We start from the raw sequence: 15,789 nt of genomic DNA, 5'->3' as shown, positions 1-15,789 counted from the left end.
GAGGACACCACCGAGGCGCGGCTTCCGAATGCGCATCCGATCCGAGGAGGCGCACTTCCGTTCCACAGTTGCAGCGGGATGGCAGGCGAGCGTGGGGGAAGGGAGAGGTCGGTGGAGACGAGGGAGGGACCATATCCGGGAGAGTGGCAGCTTCCGACCAGTGGTCGCGCTTCCGGAGAGGCGCTTCCGGTGGCGGCGGCAGCAGTGGCTGTGGTGGTTCCGGGTGCCTTTGTCCCCCCGGTGTCGCGGCCCTGGCCCGCAGGTGGGTTGGGGGACCACCCGCCGCCTCTCTGTCCTTTCGCCTCTCCTCCAGCCGAGGGGTTGCGGGGGCCGGGCGGCGAAGATGCACCGGGCGCGGAAGGGGCCGAGTCCCCTCCGGACTGCAAACCCTGTCTCCCTGGCAACAGCCTCGGCCCTGGGGGCGGGCGGGAGGAGGAGAAACCGCGCGTCTTCGTCCTCCCACGGTGGCCTCTCCGCGGCCCGGCCCGGGAAGCCGTGAGCTGTTGGCTGCTGAGGCCAGAGCAGAGGACCACGGAGCCCGGGAGCAGGAAGGCGGCGTTCAGGCCGATTGGCGTCGGGCCGCTGGGAGAGCTCCCTTCAGACCAGCGGGTCGGGGGAACAACGGGCCAGGCTTCCGGGGAGAGGGCCCGCACCACCTCGCGGGCACCGGCCTCCTCCATTTTTCCCGTTTCTGCGTGGAGCGTTTTAGCATGTTTTTGAATGAATGAATGTCACCGGATCTCTTTCCAGTCTCACACCCCGTCAGCCTCTTGGGGGGTGGCATGGCATAGTGAGAAGAGTGCTAAGTTGTTGGGAGACCTGGGTGAGAGTCCCAGTTTTGTGGCCTGGAGCAAGTCCCTACATCTCTCTGAGCTCATTTCTTTTTCTGTAAAAAGGCATGTCAGTATCACCCACCACTAGGTTGCTATGAAGGCAGACTGGAATAATGTAATTTCTTATTTAGTTTCCTGCTCTTTATATGGTCTCCATCCATTTTTCCATTCTCAGTACCCATCTCTTCACCTTCCTTAAGATTCTTGGGATTTTCCACTTTTCTAGGGATAGATAGAAATCTTCCATATGAATATTTAACTTTTTTTTTTTCTGATTGAAGGTTTTTCCCCAAGACTCTGAAAGAGGACAGCATTCCCAATGTCCCAGTTTAAGCGCCAGCGGATCAACCCACTTCCAGGGGGACGCAACTTCTCAGGTGATCGCTCTTGTCCCTACCTGGTCTCTTATTGGGATGTGCTCTGCAGTTAGTTTCCAAAACTATGACCCTTGGGGTTTCCCAGGTGAATGTTTCTTAGGAAACGAGGAGATGACCACAGTGGTTGCCAGTGAAACCCTTAGGAGGAGCTGGTTGGAGCCACTTTGCTTTCCTTTACCATATCCTCTAGCTGTCTCTGATGCTTCAGGTGGTAGGTGCAGTTCCTGGAGGTTGCTTCTCTGTCCCTGTAGGCGCAGCTTCAACATCTCTTCTGGGCCCTCCTCCTGGTTTGCTTACTCCTCCTGTGGCCACAGACCTGTCCCAAAGTGCCAGGCACCTTCAGGTAGGTTGGGCATCCTTTCTAATGAGTTTCAGCCCTTGGAACTACCCCAGCATGCATGGATGCCTGTTGCTCTTTTATTTTGTACATTCCTGACTCTTCTTGTTAGTGGGCCGGTATGGTAACTAGACACCCCTGACTGGGGACTTAGTTTCTGAGTCCAGGGAAATCTTCAAGGTGCCTCTTGGGATTAAGAATTGGAAATCCTAGAAGCAGTTTGTCATCCAAGAAACATCTCATCCTTCTTCCTTACAGAAAGTTTATGTCTGCTGTATGATTCCTTCCATATGAATCTCCATGTAATACTCTAAGCTGGGGTGTGGACAGAGGGGAGACCCTAGTGGTAGAGCATAATTTTGTTCAGGTTGCTTCCTATTACTTTTAACCTGCCCTCTTCTCTTGCAGGGAGGAGAAAAGCAACGGGTTTTCACCGGCATTGTTACCAGTTTGCATGACTACTTTGGGGTGGTGGATGAAGAGGTCTTTTTTCAGCTAAGGTAGGCTTGAGGCTAGTCTCCTGCTGGAAATGCTTACAAGATTCAGTTATGTCACCATGCTGGTGGGGCCATTGCTTTGTTGTTTTTATGCGAGGTGTAAGAAATCTTGGTGGGGAGTGTTATATGGGGGCAGCTAGGGTGGTTCGATCAGGTTCTCTCTCCTGTGTTGGCAGTGTGGTGAAGGGCCGACTGCCCCAGCTGGGTGAGAAAGTGCTGGTGAAGGCTGCATACAACCCAGGCCAGGCAGTGCCCTGGAATGCTGTCAAGGTGCAAACACTCTCCAACCAGGTATTCATCTCTCCTTAGCATGTGTGCTGGAAAGGGAAGTGGGAGAGGAAGGGAGGTGGGTAGGGGGCAAGGGTAAGTGGCAGAGGGGAGGAAGAGAAGCCTCTGTGCCCAGATAACTGGGCAAGAACCTTGCTTTTGTCGAGGGGGTGGGACTGCATCTTTCCGAGCTGCTTCAACTCTGGGATCCCCTGAATTTCCTGGCAACTGTCCTGCAGCCCTTACTGAAGTCCCCAGCACCTCCCCTTCTGCATGTGGCCGCCCTGGGCCAGAAGCAAGGAATCCTGGGAGCACAGCCCCAGTTGATCTTCCAGCCTCACCGGATTCCCCCGCTCTTTCCTCAGAAGCGTGAGTACCAGTGGCAAAGATGTTGGGGTATGGCTGTATGGGGTGCTGTGGATGAATGAACTTGTAACTTTCAGGCTGCTGCTCACAGAAGAAAGGGAAGGAAAACTCGATAGTTTTTAAGTCACTGGCCATTTTCTCTTTATAGCTCTGAGTCTGTTCCAAACATCCCACACACTTCACCTGAGCCACCTGAACAGATTTCCTGCTCGGGGCCCTCATGGACGACTGGATCAGGGCCGAAGGTAAGAAGATGATCAGGCAGGACATATATTTCATTACATTTCCATCTAGGAGCAATGTCCCTTTTTTGCCAAGTGTTAATACTAACATTCTCTTTCTACACCTAGATCCTAGTTCCTTTTCTCTGAAACAATCAGATACAAGGAGATATACATATAAATAGTGGGACTTTACAGACTGAGCAAACCAGGGATTTGATATGTCCTTTTTTTTTTTTTTTTTTAATTTAAGCTTCTAATATTTTTTTTATTTTACCACATTTAAAAATTTCTTTTTTTAGTTGTAGGTGGACACGCTACCTTTGTTTTATTTATTTTTATGTGGTGCCGAGGATCAAACCCAGTGTTTCACATGTGCTAGGCAAGTGCTCTACCACTGAGCTACAGCTCTAGCCCGCCCACATTTTTTTATTGGTGCAATATAATGCATAATGATGGGATTTGTTATTATGCATTACAGTGATGGGATTTGTTGCATATTTGTACATGCACACAATATAAGTAATTTTTGAAGTGTCATGTTGAAATACTTTTTTCTTTTTTGGTACTGGGGATTGAACCCAGTAGTTTCTACCTCTGAGTCCCAGTCTTCTCTCCACCCCCTTTTTCTAACTTTTATTTTGAGATGGTGTCATAAAAAATTGCCCAAGATGGCCTTGAACTTGAGATCCTTCTGCCTCAGCCTCTTAAGTTGCTGGATTATAGGCCTATACCACTGTGCCTGGCTAAATACTCCTTAAATATGTAATTTTCCTTTTATTTCTAGTCCCCATAATTGAGATATCAATTGTTACAAGAAAATAATAACATGTCCAAATAAGTAACATTGCATTGTATGTTTTAATTTGTACTTTAAAAAAATGCTTCTTTACATACACTACCTAGGTAAGCGTGATGTTGCAATGTTAAGTTGCACTCTGCCTGTGCGTGGACATGCAGACAGGCAGTTTTCTTGGCCATGTGTGAATCAAGCATGGTTGATTTGGGTCCTTGGAGCGTCCTGGTGATCCTTTGTAATCTGTGAGCTTTAGGCACTACTGGAGTGTGCTGTCTGTCCCCTTTTTGGTTCACTTGTCCCTTGTCTTGTCTTACTCTCCCTGAGAGTTTTTCTTGGTTTTTTAATACAGTAAATTTCAGTGTATGCCAAAGCAACAGAAATATATGAACATTATCCCATTTCAAGTATCAGAATCTGCCCTTCTTTTTTTTTTTTTTTTTTTTTTTTTGTTCTTTTTTTAGTTGTAGGTGGACATGATGCCTTTGTTTTATTCACTTATTTTTATGTGGTGCTGAGAATCGAACCTAGTGCCTCACATGTGCCAGGCAAGTGTTCTACTACTGAGTTACCGCCCCAGCCCTGCCCTTCTTTTTATCTCTCCCTTCAACTAGTTGTTGCCTCCGACTGAATTTGGGTTTTTTGGGTGGGGCAGGTGGTTATTGGGAATTGAATGCAGGGGCTCTTCGTCACTGAGCCACATCTGTAGCCCTTTTTATTTTTTTATATTGAGACAGGGTCTCACTAAGTTGCTTAGGTCCTTGCTAAATTGCTGAGACTGGCCTTTAACGCTGATCCTTCTGTCTCAGCCTCCTGAGTTGCTGGGATTACAGGTGTGTGCCACCATGCCCAGTGTCTTTTTTAAAGTAAAAATTTTAAGGTGCAATTAATATAGACAAAAGTGCAAATCTTAACTGGAAAATTTTGATAAGTGAAAAATCACTTATAACCCTCCCTCTAGTAAGATCACTCCAGAAAGTTCCTTCATGTTGAAGTTCTCTTTTGCTTGGAGTTGTACAGGGAAAGGAACACTCTTCCAGATGCCAGTAGACCAGTATGTGGAAAGAGCTGTCAAAGCTGCCCAGTGTGCACATTTTGAGGAGCATGGCGTAGCTTGGGGGAAAAATTGAGGCAAAGTAACGTATCCAGTCCCTATGCAGAAGCTAGGCTTGTTCTCTTGGATAGGTCATCATGAATTTTAAGTAAAAGCCAGCTTTATCTGGGATTGTTTCCATATCATCTCCCACTATTTTGTCCCATTCTTAAGTCACTGAGAATACACTCACACTTCTTGCCTTAGGCATCTTCTGGTCTTCAAGTTTCCAAGGGCCTTCCTCTTGTCTTTTTGTGAGTTTATTATAAAAGACTTAATAAGCTTTCTTTGTAGGATCACATCAGGTGCCTTTGGGGATAATGTAGTCTGTGTGGAAGTCAGTGACTATTATGGACTTGCTGCTTTTGGTTCAAATTCAGGCTTTTTGTGCAGTCACATGTATTTGATTGTCCTGGGCATGCCAAGCCCTATGCAATGCCTGTATAATATTCCTTTGGCCATGGTGCTTCAGTGTCATAACTCCTAGAGATTGGAGTACCATCTCTTGGAGAGAGGTCCCACCACCTGTCAGGGGTGAGAATGTGCAGAGTAGGAAGATAGGTAGTAAGAATCTGTAATTCTGGGGGAACATTAGTTTGTAAAGGACTTGACCACATTAGCATTTTGTGTGGAAGCCAAGCTTTATGTTGAATCCTAGGCTTTGGCATGAAGGGAACATTATACTTCTCCTGCTGAGCTGCTGAGTCTTTAGAAAAGCTGGGTTTCTGCTGTTGCTGCTACTGACATGTCTTCCACTGGCTCTGCATTATGACTTGTTCCTGACCATTCACAGAAAGGGGAGAAAACTGGCTCTGAGTTCACAGAATCCAGTGGAATGTGCAGTTTAGGTAGATCTGGACAGCATTTACGGAAGAGCTCACTTCAGTCTTGGGTGAGCCAGAGAGATTTGTCAGAATGAGTCCAGAGTGGTTCTGTTAGAAACATGGGAACACAGATGTCCTATAAAGTTGAGAAGAAGGTGCTTTTGGCAGATAAAGATGCTCTTGAACAGGGAAGTGACCCAGGCAAATAGAAGAGAACAAAAACTTTTGTGTTAAATATAACCAGCTTAGTTACTTGGATGTGAAGACCAGGAAAATGACCCAGGCAGGTAAAAGGAAAGAACACAAACCTTCTGGAGGCACAGGTAATCAACTCGCTTGTCCACGCACGAAGAGTTTGCTAGTTTTTTCCTCTCATGACAATGGAGGTTTTCCCTTCTCAATCTGGTATTTTATAATGAATGGTCCCAAGGTTTTTTGTCCTGTTATTTTTATTGTACCCCTTATCTAAGTGATTATGATAATGTCTGAGGTAATATAAGTGATACTGTAATAAGCAAATTATTATTAAGACATATTCAGTAGTACATGCTGTCATAGTGTTAAAAGGTTCTTGTCTCCTCTTTAAAAACCTATTAACAGGTAGGTATTAAAGAACTTTAGAAAGTATTTTTAAAAGGAAAAATCACTTAGTGTTCCTTTTTCCCCTGTGAGTTTTTCTAGTTTTTATCTATACATGTGTATACTCTGCAGTATTAGAGTTCGCATTACTTTTGTGTATCTTAAACCTTTTTCTCCATATTGTAGTATAATCCTCATGATGTTTTAGTGACTGGTTACTGTTTACTTACTATAAAAACTGGGTATTCCTGGGTATGTACTTTTTTTTACTCTCAGTTTATGTTGCTTGATGTTTTTTCACTGTATAACCTTTTAACCCTTTTGTCTTTGCCTTTTTTTGCGGTGCTGGGGATTGAACCCAGGACCTTATACATGCTAGGCAAGTGCTATGTCACTGAGCTACATCTCCAATTCCTTTTTTCTTTTTTTTTTTCAGTTAACTTCCTTGGGATAGATTTTCAAGAGTGGGATTATTGGAGCAAAGGGTTTGAATAATTTTTATCACTTTTTTTTTGTGGGGGTGGGTGGGTACTGGGGATTGAACTCAGGGGCATGATCCGCTGAGAAACATCCCAACCCTATTTTGTATTTTATTTAGAGACAGGGTCTCACTGAGTTGCTTAGCTCCTCGCCATTGCTGAGGCTGGCTTTGAACTTGCCATCCTCTGCCTCAGCCTCCCAAGCTGCTGGGATTACAGGTGTGCGCCACCGTGCTCGGCTGTTTTTATAACTTTAATGTGTACTGATGAGGGCTTATTCTCTTTTAATAAGATTTACTTCATAGAACTTACAGCATGGTGCAGTGTGTCTCTTGTTAAAAAATGATTAAAATTCTTTCTTTTTTAATACTCGGGATTGAACCTAGGAGTGCTTAATCACTTAGCCACATGCCTAGCCCTTTTTATTTTGAGATAGGGTCTCTCTTAAGTTGTTTAGTGGGGCTTGCTTAGTTGCTAAGGCTGGCCTTGAACTTTTGATCCTCCTGGCTCAGCCTCCCAAGCTGCAGGGTTTATAGGTGTGCAGAACTACACTGTCAAATTCTTTTTTCTCATTTCAAAAAAATTACACATTAACTAAAGATGATTTATAAAGTTCAGCAAAATACCAGAAAATTATTCATAAACATATTAAAAGCATCCACCATTAATATTTTATTTCAGTATTTAAAAGCTTTTGCATAGTTGAGGCCTACTGTATATGTATTATGCTTCTTGCTTAACCTGTGAATGTTTTTCTGTGTTAAGAAGAGTTTAAATATTCACTTTTAATATCTTTGTAGCATACTGTCATGATCGTTAGTTAGGCTTCTTTATCAAATTCTTTGATGTTGGGAATTCAGATTGTTTTCAGTTCTTTCTTTTTAGATCACCATGTATTGAATACATATGTAACAATGTAATTTCTTACTTCTGGTAATGGATCAACCTCCAGTGATGACTATGACTCCAAGAAACGCAAACAGCGGGCTGGTGGAGAGCCTTGGGGTGCTAAGAAACCAAGGCATGACCTGCCACCTTACCGGGTCCATCTTACTCCCTATACTGTGGACAGGTGAGTGGGAAGTTTTCAGGGTGGGCTGAGACTTGGCACAGGTAACACTTTCTAGTGTAAATGAGATATGGTCCACGCAAGCGCATGAGTGATTTTACAGCTTTTTTAAAAAAACTAACAAATCCATGTAAACCTATTGTACACACTGTTTGATACTTTCCTTTTTCACTTGACATTTTGTCTTAGAATTTATTACATATTAATATTAGATCATTCTCATTCTTTTTAGCAGTATATATATATATAGTATTTCATTAAATAGATGAACTGTAGTTTAACTATTTTTACACATGTAGTCTAGTTATCCTAAATATTATAATAAACATCCTTCTAATGCATGTAGGTGCACAGGTGCAAGAATCTTTTTAGGATTCCTCAGAATGGAGTAGATGGCTTAAAGGGTTTAATTTTAAACTTTGATAGCTATTGCTAGTTTTCTCAAAGATGCTATATCCATTTATACTGTTCAACAGACATGGAGTACTTGTTTCCCCTGCCTTTGCCAATGCTGTATTAGCAAACTTTTCATCTTTTTATTTAATTGGTGAAAAATTACATTCTGATTTGAGTCTTTAATTATAAGTGAGACTGTATATATTTTAATGGGCTTTTCAGTCACAGGTGTTTCTTTTTTTTGTTAAGTACCTGTTGATGTCAGTTTTCCCAGTTTTCTCTTAGGTGTTTGAATTTCTCGTTATTGGTTTGTGAGTGCCTTTTCTATTAAGACCATGACCATTTCTTTGTCATGTTCTGTGAGTGTTTTTCCTTTTCCAGTTTTGCCATAGGGAGACTGTAAATCAAGTAGTCACATCTGATCCATCTTCACCTGTTGAGAGGTGCCTACTTAGAAAGTCCTTATTTCCCAACTGAAAAATAAATTGCCCTTTTTTTTAAAGTCTTTTATAATTTCATTTTTGAATGTTTTAGTCTTCACTCAGTCCGAATTCCCCTGCTGTCTTCCTCCAGCCCCATCTGTGACTTCCTAGAACTCCAGCGCCGTTATCGCAGTCTTCTGGTCCCCTCAGATTTTTTGTCTGTGCATCTGAGCTGGCTGTCAGCTTTCCCTCTGAGTCAGCCCTTTTCCCTCCATCATCCGAGCCGGATCCAGGTCTCTTCAGAAAAGGAGGCAGCTCCAGACACTGGTGCTGAGCCTAGCCCTGCAGACAGTGACCCTACTTATAGTTCCAAGGTCAGTTGGCTGGGCTTCTGAGGCTTTGTCACCTTACCGGAGGTGGAAAGTGGCTCTGAGTGAGTCTTGGGCTCTTTTGCACAGGTACTGCTGCTCTCTTCCCCGGGCCTGGAGGAGCTGTATCGTTGCTGCATGCTCTTTGTGGATGACATGGCTGAGCCAAGGGAGACGCCAGAGCATCCTCTGAAGCAGATAAAGGTAAGAGCTAGAGCCCAGGAAGCAAGATGCAGTCGCTGATAATGTCCAGTGCCTGTCACATTTTTAGAGCTGGGCTTCTGCTCAGTAATGTGAGAAATGCAGTGTTCCAGAGCAGAAATGCCTCTGTTTTACACAGGAGGAAAACAGCTGAGAGGTGTTCCTACTTCTCAGAAGTCATTAGGCGGCTGTCAGTGGCTAGAGGGTCCCTGGATGGTGGATTTCACCACTTCTGCTGCCTTTGTTCTTGATTGGTGGGCAGCCTGTCCTCTCTGTTGTAGGAAATGCAGGCAATATGGGTTTCTTTTGTATCCCTAATCTCTTTGCAGTTTTTGCTGGGTCGGAAAGAAGAAGAGGCAGTGCTGGTTGGGGGTGAGTGGTCTCCTTCCCTGGATGGCCTCGACCCTCAGGCTGATCCGCAGGTGCTGGTGCGCACAGCCATCCGCTGTGCGCAAGCCCAGACTGGCATTGACTTGAGCACCTGCACCAAGTGGTGAGTGGCCTTTCCCAAGTGTGGCCAGCTCGCTGTGGGGAGAGTCTGTTTAGAAGGTCTGGCCTTTGCCCTCTGGCCTGCCAGCTTTCTTCTGTGCCCAGTCACAACTTATGCCACCCCACCCCCAGCTGCTCATAGATGGATGCTTGAGCATGACCAAGGGTCACGGGGTACTAGAGGCCAGCCGACCCCCAAGCTGTGCCTGGCAATCCTTGTTGCCTTAGCTCCTGGCACAGTAGCTGTCTGTTATCTCCCTGTTGCTTCCTGTTTCTTGAGGACTTGGTCTGTATCGTGTGTTTGTCCACAGCTCCACGTCCAGTATGTGCTTGGTCAGTACTGACTGGAAATGCAGGCACTTTGTGAGCTGGTATCTGCCTGAATGTGTTGGGGCTTAGGGCTTCCTTTTTCCTTTTGCTGTGAGCAGGTGGCGCTTTGCTGAGTTTCAGTACTTGCAGCCGGGACCGCCTCGGCGGCTACACACAGTGGTGGTATACCTGCCAGACATCTGGACCATCATGCCCACTTTGGAGGAGTGGGAGGCTCTATGCCAGCAGAAGGCCGCAGAGGCAGCTCCCCCAACCCAAGAGGTGCCAGGGGTAAGGCTGAGCCTTAGGAAGACTCAGGAAGTAGGTACCCTGACCCTGGGACCCTGAGGGTCACATCTTGGCTATTGTCACAGGAAGCAGAGTCTACCGAACAGGCCCCTGATGCATCGGAGCAAGCAGCAGACACTTCTAAACAGAATGCTGAGACTCCAGAGGCTACTGCACAGCAGGAAATGGACACTGATCTCCCAGAGGCTCCTCCACCCCCTCTGGAACCAGCTGTCATGGCACATCCTGGCTGTGTAAACCTCTCCCTCCATGGGATTGTGGAGGATCGGAGGCCAAAAGAAAGGATCTCTTTTGAGGCAGGTGTAGGAGTTTCAGAAGGTTGTGGGTCGGGTGTGGCCAGGGCAATGTGGTATATTCCCTTTTCCCTGATGCTCACGGGCTTCTGCCACCTTTTCTAATAGGTGATGGTGTTGGCAGAGCTGTTTCTGGAGATGCTGCAGAGGGATTTTGGCTATAGGATTTATAAGATGCTACTGAGCCTTCCTGAAAAGGTTGTGACCGCCCCTGAACCTGAGAAGGAGGAGGCGGCCAAAGAGGAAGTGGTCAAGGAGGAGGAAGCTGTCAAGGAGGAGGTGGCCAAGGAGTCCAAGGATGAGGTACAGAATGAGGGCACGGCTGCCGAGTCAGACACCCCATTGGTGAGTACCTTCATCAACCTGGCTGGCCTGAGGAGCACACGTAGTATGCTCATTGTGACCTGAGTCCCTCACTTGTGCCAGGCAGTGTCCTAAGTACTATACATGTCCCATCTCACTTGTGCTCCCTCACAGTGCATACTTCTTGGAAGTCCGGGATAAACTGAGGCCCAAGGAGATTATTGTCATTTGACACAGCTAAGAAGTGGCACACACGGAGCAAGGGGGGTGGCAGAGAATAGGGTAGGGAAGCATGGCTGACATGTCATGACAGAATGGAGTCCCAGTCACAAAGACGGCCTGGGAGAGCCGAGGGGGTTGGATCGCCTTATGGTTAGCAGGACAGACTTTTAACTGTCTTTATAATGCAAGTCTTCCTCTTGCCCGAATGCTATCAAGTATGCATAATTTCTTCTAGGACTAGATTGACTCTTGAGAACCTTAGGTGTCTAGAAGTGCCCCTGGTATGCTCTGGATCCTGTGTCATTCAATTAAACACCTACAAGCTCTAACACAGTGCCTGGCACAGAGTTGATACTCAGATGTTAGCCGTTATTGTTAGTATCTCAGGATTTAGTTCCTTCTCCTCATCACCTTGGTTTGCTTCCATAGAAGGAGGATGGACTTTTGCCCAAACCACCCTCTTCTGGGGGTGAGGAGGAAGAGAAGACCCGGGGTGAGACATCCGAGGACCTGTGTGAGATGGCCCTGGACCCAGAGCTGCTACTTCTGAGGGATGATGGGGAGGAGGAGTTTGGTATGTCCAGTGGGGAGCAGGTCACAGTCCCCCGGTGGTTTCTGTCTGGGTCTGTGGGGTGAGTGTGGGTCACCATCGGCTCCCTGTTTAACTTGGGCTTTTTGTAGCAGGAGCAAAGCTAGAGGACTCGGAAGTCCGATCTGTTGCCTCAAACCAGTCAGAGATGGAATTTTCCTCACTTCAGGACATGGTGAGACCTCTTGTTCTGAGCCTTTGTGGTGGGAAGCTTGGCAAGACCTCTCATAACCTCCCAGGTTAGGGCTGCTTACCAGTGACGTCTCCCCTGGTAGACAAGAGACAAAATGTGGTTCTTGGTTCATGGAGAACATTTCACTCCCCCTGTTGGGGGATATGAGAAGGATCTGACCTGGGAGCACACTAGGTTCTTCTGGAAAGGTGCACCACAGAGGCTTGGCACTCTTACCTAGTGTCCTCAGCTGTAAGGCTGCTTGCTGTAAAGGGGCTGTGTCTGGGCCATTTATTCACTGAGAACTGTCTGTAACAGCTGTTCATCTATCTTCCTTTACAGCCTAAGGAGCTGGACCCATCTGCTGTGCTTCCCTTGGACTGTCTTCTAGCTTTTGTGTTCTTTGATGCCAACTGGTGTGGCTACCTGCACCGGCGGGACTTGGAGAGGGTCCTTCTTACCCTGGGGATTCGGCTCAGTGCGGAACAGGTAACTTCTCTCCTGCCCCATCTTTCTGTCCTTTCTGGATGACCTCCCTAATATGCACAGACCTGCATTGAGCTCCTTCTAGGTCCTTGGCCCTCTTTGGGGCAGGGGTTCACACCTGACCAGCAGGTGTCTTTGTGTCTCTTGTAGGCCAAGCAGCTGGTCAGCAGGGTGGTGACACAAAACATTTGTCAGTACCGGAGCCTTCAGTACAGCCGCCCAGAAGTGGTGGATGGTGGGCTTCCTGAGGAGGTGCTCTTTGGTATGTCCTGTGCTGTGCTCCTACGTGGGAACAGGGGCAGGGTAGGTTGCCTTTTCCTCCAGACTCTCTGGGATCTTTTTCATGGCCCCTTCTAGGAAACCTGGACCTGCTGCCTCCTTCTGGGAAGAGTACAAAGCCAGGTGCTGCTCCCACGGAACACAAAGGCCTGGTGCCCCATAATGGCAGCCTGATCAACGTGGGGAGCCTGCTGCAACGTGCAGAGCAGCAGGACAGTGGCCGGCTCTACCTGGAAAACAAGATTCATACACTGGAACTGAAGCTGGGTGAGTGGCTAGAGGCTGTAGGGCTTGTCACGGGTGGGATGGGGGAGTGGGTATCCTTAGGGACTAGGGTGTCACCCTTCCTTGGGCTTTAGGCCCTTGTCCTGTGCTCCAGTCTTTAACTGAGTCTTTCTGGTATGTCTTCCCACACTGCACAGAGGAGAGCCATAACCGTTTCTCAGCCACTGAAGTGACGAATAAGACACTGGCGGCAGAGATGCAGGAGCTGCGGGCCCGGCTGGCTGAGGCGGAGGAGACAGCTCGGGCAGCTGAACGGCAGAAGAGCCAGCTTCAGCGGCTGCTGCAGGAGTTCCGCAGGCGCCTGACCCCGCTGCAGCTTGAGATGCAGCGGATGGTTGAAAAGGTGAGTCGAGGAGGTGCAGGGTGACTGCACCTCCTCTTGCTGAAGCTTCGAAAGCCCCAGGGAGCAGCCAGCTGCCACATGGAGAGCAGCCGAGAGGTATACCAGCCAGTACGTTGCTCAGGTTCCCTCATCTTCGTCCTCCATCCACTAGTTCCTCTTAGGGAACCCAGCAGTCAGCAGCATGCAGCCCAGAGGCTCCCGGCAGTGCGAGTAGCCGTCCTCAGACATCGTCTGTTCTCTGCTCACACAGGCCGATAGCTGGGTAGAGAAGGAAGAGCCAGCGCCTAGCAACTGAGGGACTTTGCTCAGGAGTGGCCGTCCTGTGAGGTCAGCGGTGGAGCCTGATGACGTTGGAGCCCTTTTGGTACCAGAGAGCAGCTGGAGCAGGGCTGGGAGCCTCAGCAGGGGTGGCTGAGCCCTGTACTCAGCCTCTGCAGGGGATGCCAAGCCATCAGGGTGGGGTCTGTGCTATGTGGGTGAATGTGTGAGGAACCCCAGTTCCAGCTACAACTAAATATAACATCTTTTGCACCCCTAGAATGTCATTTTGCCCTCAACCTTGGAATTTCTCCCAGGGCCCTTGTAGTCTTGTGCTGTCTCCTGTCCTCTTTCAGACTAGAGTGCGACAGGGGAGGAAAAGGCTTTTCGAGCCTGTGACAAGGTCTGATGCTAGTAAACTGAAGAAACAGTCATGGAGTCTGGTGGGGGCTAAGAAAACCCCTTCCTTTGGATGGCACAAGTCCTATAGGTTCCAGGTGCAGACTCCTGGGGGGCTCTGGTGGCCGTCGTGGGAATGGAGTCTAAGCTAGAAAGCTCTCGGTGTTGGGCCGGGAGTGCCAATAGAACACTGTGTTCCAGCCACCCCAGACTCGCCAGAAGAAACCAGCACCTCCTTCCCCGGCTCCTGTGTTCAGAATGTGGTATTGGCTCTGGCCCAGCCTTTTTCCCTGTTACCCATAATTCTTGCCTCTTTCCATAATCCGTGGTTTCAGTTTGACTTTGTATATAAAGTTGGGTTTTTTTTTTTTTTTTTTTTTTTTTTTTTTTTTGGCTTTTTGTTTTTTAAATAAACCAAAGTCAAAAACAAACCAAGTGTGTCCTTGTAGCTCTCCCTGCTCTTTTTCTGAGCTGCCTGGTGCCCCTCCCAGCCTTCTGGCCCTGACCCAGTGTCTGCACCCTGGCAGTTCTCTCCAGAAGATGGGCAAGCTACGGGAAGCCTGAACCTTTGTGCCCTGGGCTGCCGCCTGCTGGCATCAGAGGCCTCTGCCAAGTGGGCAGGACCTGGGACAGCTGTACGGGGGTGCCCTTTCTCTCCACAAGTCAGTACAATACTAGATGGATGCTTTGTTGGAAACTTTACTTGAAAAAATAAAATTCCAAATATCCAGGTGAGACACAAACCCACTGCTCTTGCTTTGAGGCCTGTGGGTTGATGTGTCACATGCTGCATGTTGGGACAGTTACATTGAGTCCCGGTTACCCAGGGAATGCAGAAGACCTAGGGCTTGTCCCTGCACTGAACCTGCTTTTGTCATGCTGGGGTGAGGGGTCTGCTGGGCTGGAGGAGCATAGCTCTGTTCCCCAGGACTGTGCCTGCACCTTGTCCAGAACATCTTTGGTGTGAAGAGCAAGCAACGAGGGGCCAGGACGTGTCCTCGAGGTAGATGCGATCCTGGCTGCGCAAGTGGGACTAAGGTCCTCAACTGTAATGGCAAAACCCAGACTCTTCCAGGGCGCTGTTGCTCTGGCCTGAGGCCAAGGTTATACTCTGGACGGTTCTTCAGGAAATAAAAAAGCCCCTGGGGTTTTTCTACACTGCTTACCTGTCTGGGGACAGAGCAGCCTGTTTGGGGCTCCTGGTGACAGGCTGAAGAGAATGAAGATACTCGGGTCAAAGGAATGACAAGGTGGAGCAAGAGCCACCTCTGTCCCCCACATGGCAGCCAGAGGGGGGAGGAGCATGAGCCATGCCTGCTAAGAGCAAAGACTTGACAGGTTGCCTGTGTCCCAGAGGCCTGCAGGATAGGAGCTCAGTCATCAGCCACAATGGAGAGGGCGCGGAGCTCGCTCAGTTTGGCCTCGTTCTCTCGCTCCCGCTGCTCGTCCGAGTGACCTGGCTGGTCCAGCTGCTGCGTGAGGTCACCAAAGATCTTATGCATTTCTGAGTAGTACACGACCTGGGCACAAGGCAAGAGTTGTTGGCAAGGGCTGGGCTCCTTGGCATCCAGTGCCCAAGCACAACACCTGCCAGTAGCCCAGGAGCACAACCCTAGCCAGGGTCCTGTCCTTTGGGCTGCTGGTGGCTGGCCGAAGGAGGGTGTTTCTACTTGCTCCTCCATTGCCTCCCTGGCCCTCACCCATTTCCCTGAACTGTGGTGCAGAAAGGGCTGAGCCACGACCTGAGGCCTTCTGGGAATGTCCACTGCAGAGAAAGATCCAACCAAGACCACAGGGTTGCAGAGAGGCAACAAGGCCCTGCAGGGCTGGTGGTGGAGGTGATGCCCTTGGACCCTGGTTCCTTCCGACAGCTGGTGTGGGCAGGAGCATCTGTGTACTTGCGGGTGGCTAGAGAACAACATATGGCC

General features: G+C 48.3%; 2 protein-coding genes across 6 annotated transcripts in view; one reads left to right on the top strand and one right to left on the bottom strand.

The window, feature by feature from the left end:
• Nucleotides 1-125: 125 nt before the first annotated feature.
• CCAR2 (cell cycle and apoptosis regulator 2) lies at nt 126-14,264 on the top strand. Of its 2 annotated transcripts, none has more exons than XM_079142287.1 (21): nt 126-262; nt 1,115-1,210; nt 1,462-1,553; nt 1,956-2,047; nt 2,221-2,335; nt 2,551-2,680; nt 2,826-2,922; nt 7,622-7,741; nt 8,708-8,930; nt 9,015-9,128; nt 9,455-9,618; nt 10,043-10,214; nt 10,298-10,528; nt 10,634-10,870; nt 11,480-11,624; nt 11,735-11,814; nt 12,154-12,300; nt 12,448-12,559; nt 12,655-12,843; nt 12,999-13,204; nt 13,455-14,264. In XM_079142287.1, exons 2-21 carry the CDS (start codon nt 1,153-1,155, stop codon nt 13,497-13,499), a joined length of 2,769 nt encoding a protein of 922 aa, XP_078998413.1. In that variant the 5' UTR covers nt 126-262; nt 1,115-1,152; the 3' UTR covers nt 13,500-14,264. The 2 variants fall into 2 exon arrangements, with proteins under 2 accessions (XP_078998413.1, XP_078998412.1); XM_079142286.1 differs by having other exon boundaries at nt 127-262; nt 11,732-11,814.
• Nucleotides 14,265-14,544: 280 nt separating this feature from the next.
• The window catches only part of BIN3 (bridging integrator 3), a 40,772-nt gene continuing 39,527 nt past the window's right edge, over nt 14,545-15,789 (bottom strand). For all 4 annotated transcript variants that reach the window (XM_079142322.1, XM_079142324.1, XM_079142325.1 and 1 more), the window contains one exon: nt 14,545-15,381. In XM_079142322.1, coding sequence (XP_078998448.1) covers nt 15,235-15,381 — 147 coding nt within the window. In that variant the 3' untranslated portion in view covers nt 14,545-15,234. The remainder of the gene's footprint in view (nt 15,382-15,789) is intronic.

Source organism: Sciurus vulgaris (genome assembly GCF_902686455.1).
Source record: "Sciurus vulgaris genome assembly, chromosome: 5".
NCBI lineage: Eukaryota > Metazoa > Chordata > Mammalia > Rodentia > Sciuridae > Sciurus > Sciurus vulgaris.
This window is presented reverse-complemented; position numbering and strand designations above follow the sequence as displayed.